At 54.8% G+C, this 809-nt stretch overlaps 1 protein-coding gene across 1 annotated transcript in view; it reads left to right on the top strand.

Annotated features, from left to right (window-relative positions):
* Positions 1-809, top strand: part of ACA1_139280 (protein kinase domain containing protein) — a gene marked incomplete at both ends in the record, with an annotated part of 2,822 nt that overhangs the window by 1,275 nt on the left and 738 nt on the right. The window contains 3 exons of the mRNA XM_004336186.1: positions 144-253; positions 333-354; positions 457-647. Coding sequence (XP_004336234.1) covers positions 144-253; positions 333-354; positions 457-647 — 323 coding nt within the window. The remainder of the gene's footprint in view (positions 1-143; positions 254-332; positions 355-456; positions 648-809) is intronic.

Here is an 809-nt window from a genome sequence, read left to right as displayed (position 1 = left end):
CAACCAACCAACCAACCAACCAACCAACCAACCAACCAACCAACCAACCAACCAACCAACCAACACATATGGCTCAATGTTTCTCTCTTCTCTCTTTGCTCACTTCTCTCTTCGCTTTCTCTCTCTCGCACGCGCGCGAGCAGGGTCGGTGTACGACCTGCTGGTCAAGAGGAAGGAGGAGGTGCCCCTCAAGACGCTCGTCAAGCTGGCCCGCGACGCCGCCTGCGGCATTCTCCATCTGCACTCGGAAAAGGTACCCCTTTGCCTCTTCGTACCGTCTGGCGGGTGGTTGGCCTCCATTTTTTTTTAACAACGAATGGGGCTGCAACCAGGTGATCCACCGGGACATCGCAGGTACTCCTCCTTCTCGGCCCCCAGTGCAGCGCTTGTTTGTTTATGTGTGTATTTATTTAATTATTTATATGATATATTTGATATGGCGTGCGTGTGCGGCAGCGCGTAACGTGCTGGTGGGGCAGGACTACACGGGCAAGATATCGGACCTGGGCCTGTCGCGGGTGATGACGACCACCACCATGACCACCGACTCGGCGGGCAACAGCAACATCGGCGCCATCAAGTGGATGAGCCCCGAGAGCATCACCACCAACGAGTACAACGAAAAGTCGGACGCCTTTTCCTTTGGGGTACTCTTCCGCACTTCCTCCGGCTTAGTGTGGAGCGTGGCCGTTTGTCGCTGTTGTTGCTGCTGCACTGTGTCACTGACAAACCCAAACCCAAACCCAAACCCAAACCCAAACCCAAACCCAAACCCAAACCCAAACCCAAACCCAAACCCAAACCCAAAC

This window comes from Acanthamoeba castellanii (assembly GCF_000313135.1).
Source record: "Acanthamoeba castellanii str. Neff unplaced genomic scaffold scf7180000084705, whole genome shotgun sequence".
Classification (NCBI taxonomy): domain Eukaryota; phylum Discosea; order Longamoebia; family Acanthamoebidae; genus Acanthamoeba; species Acanthamoeba castellanii.
The sequence above is the reverse complement of the archived record's forward strand: the minus strand, read 5'-3'. Positions and strand labels throughout refer to the sequence as shown.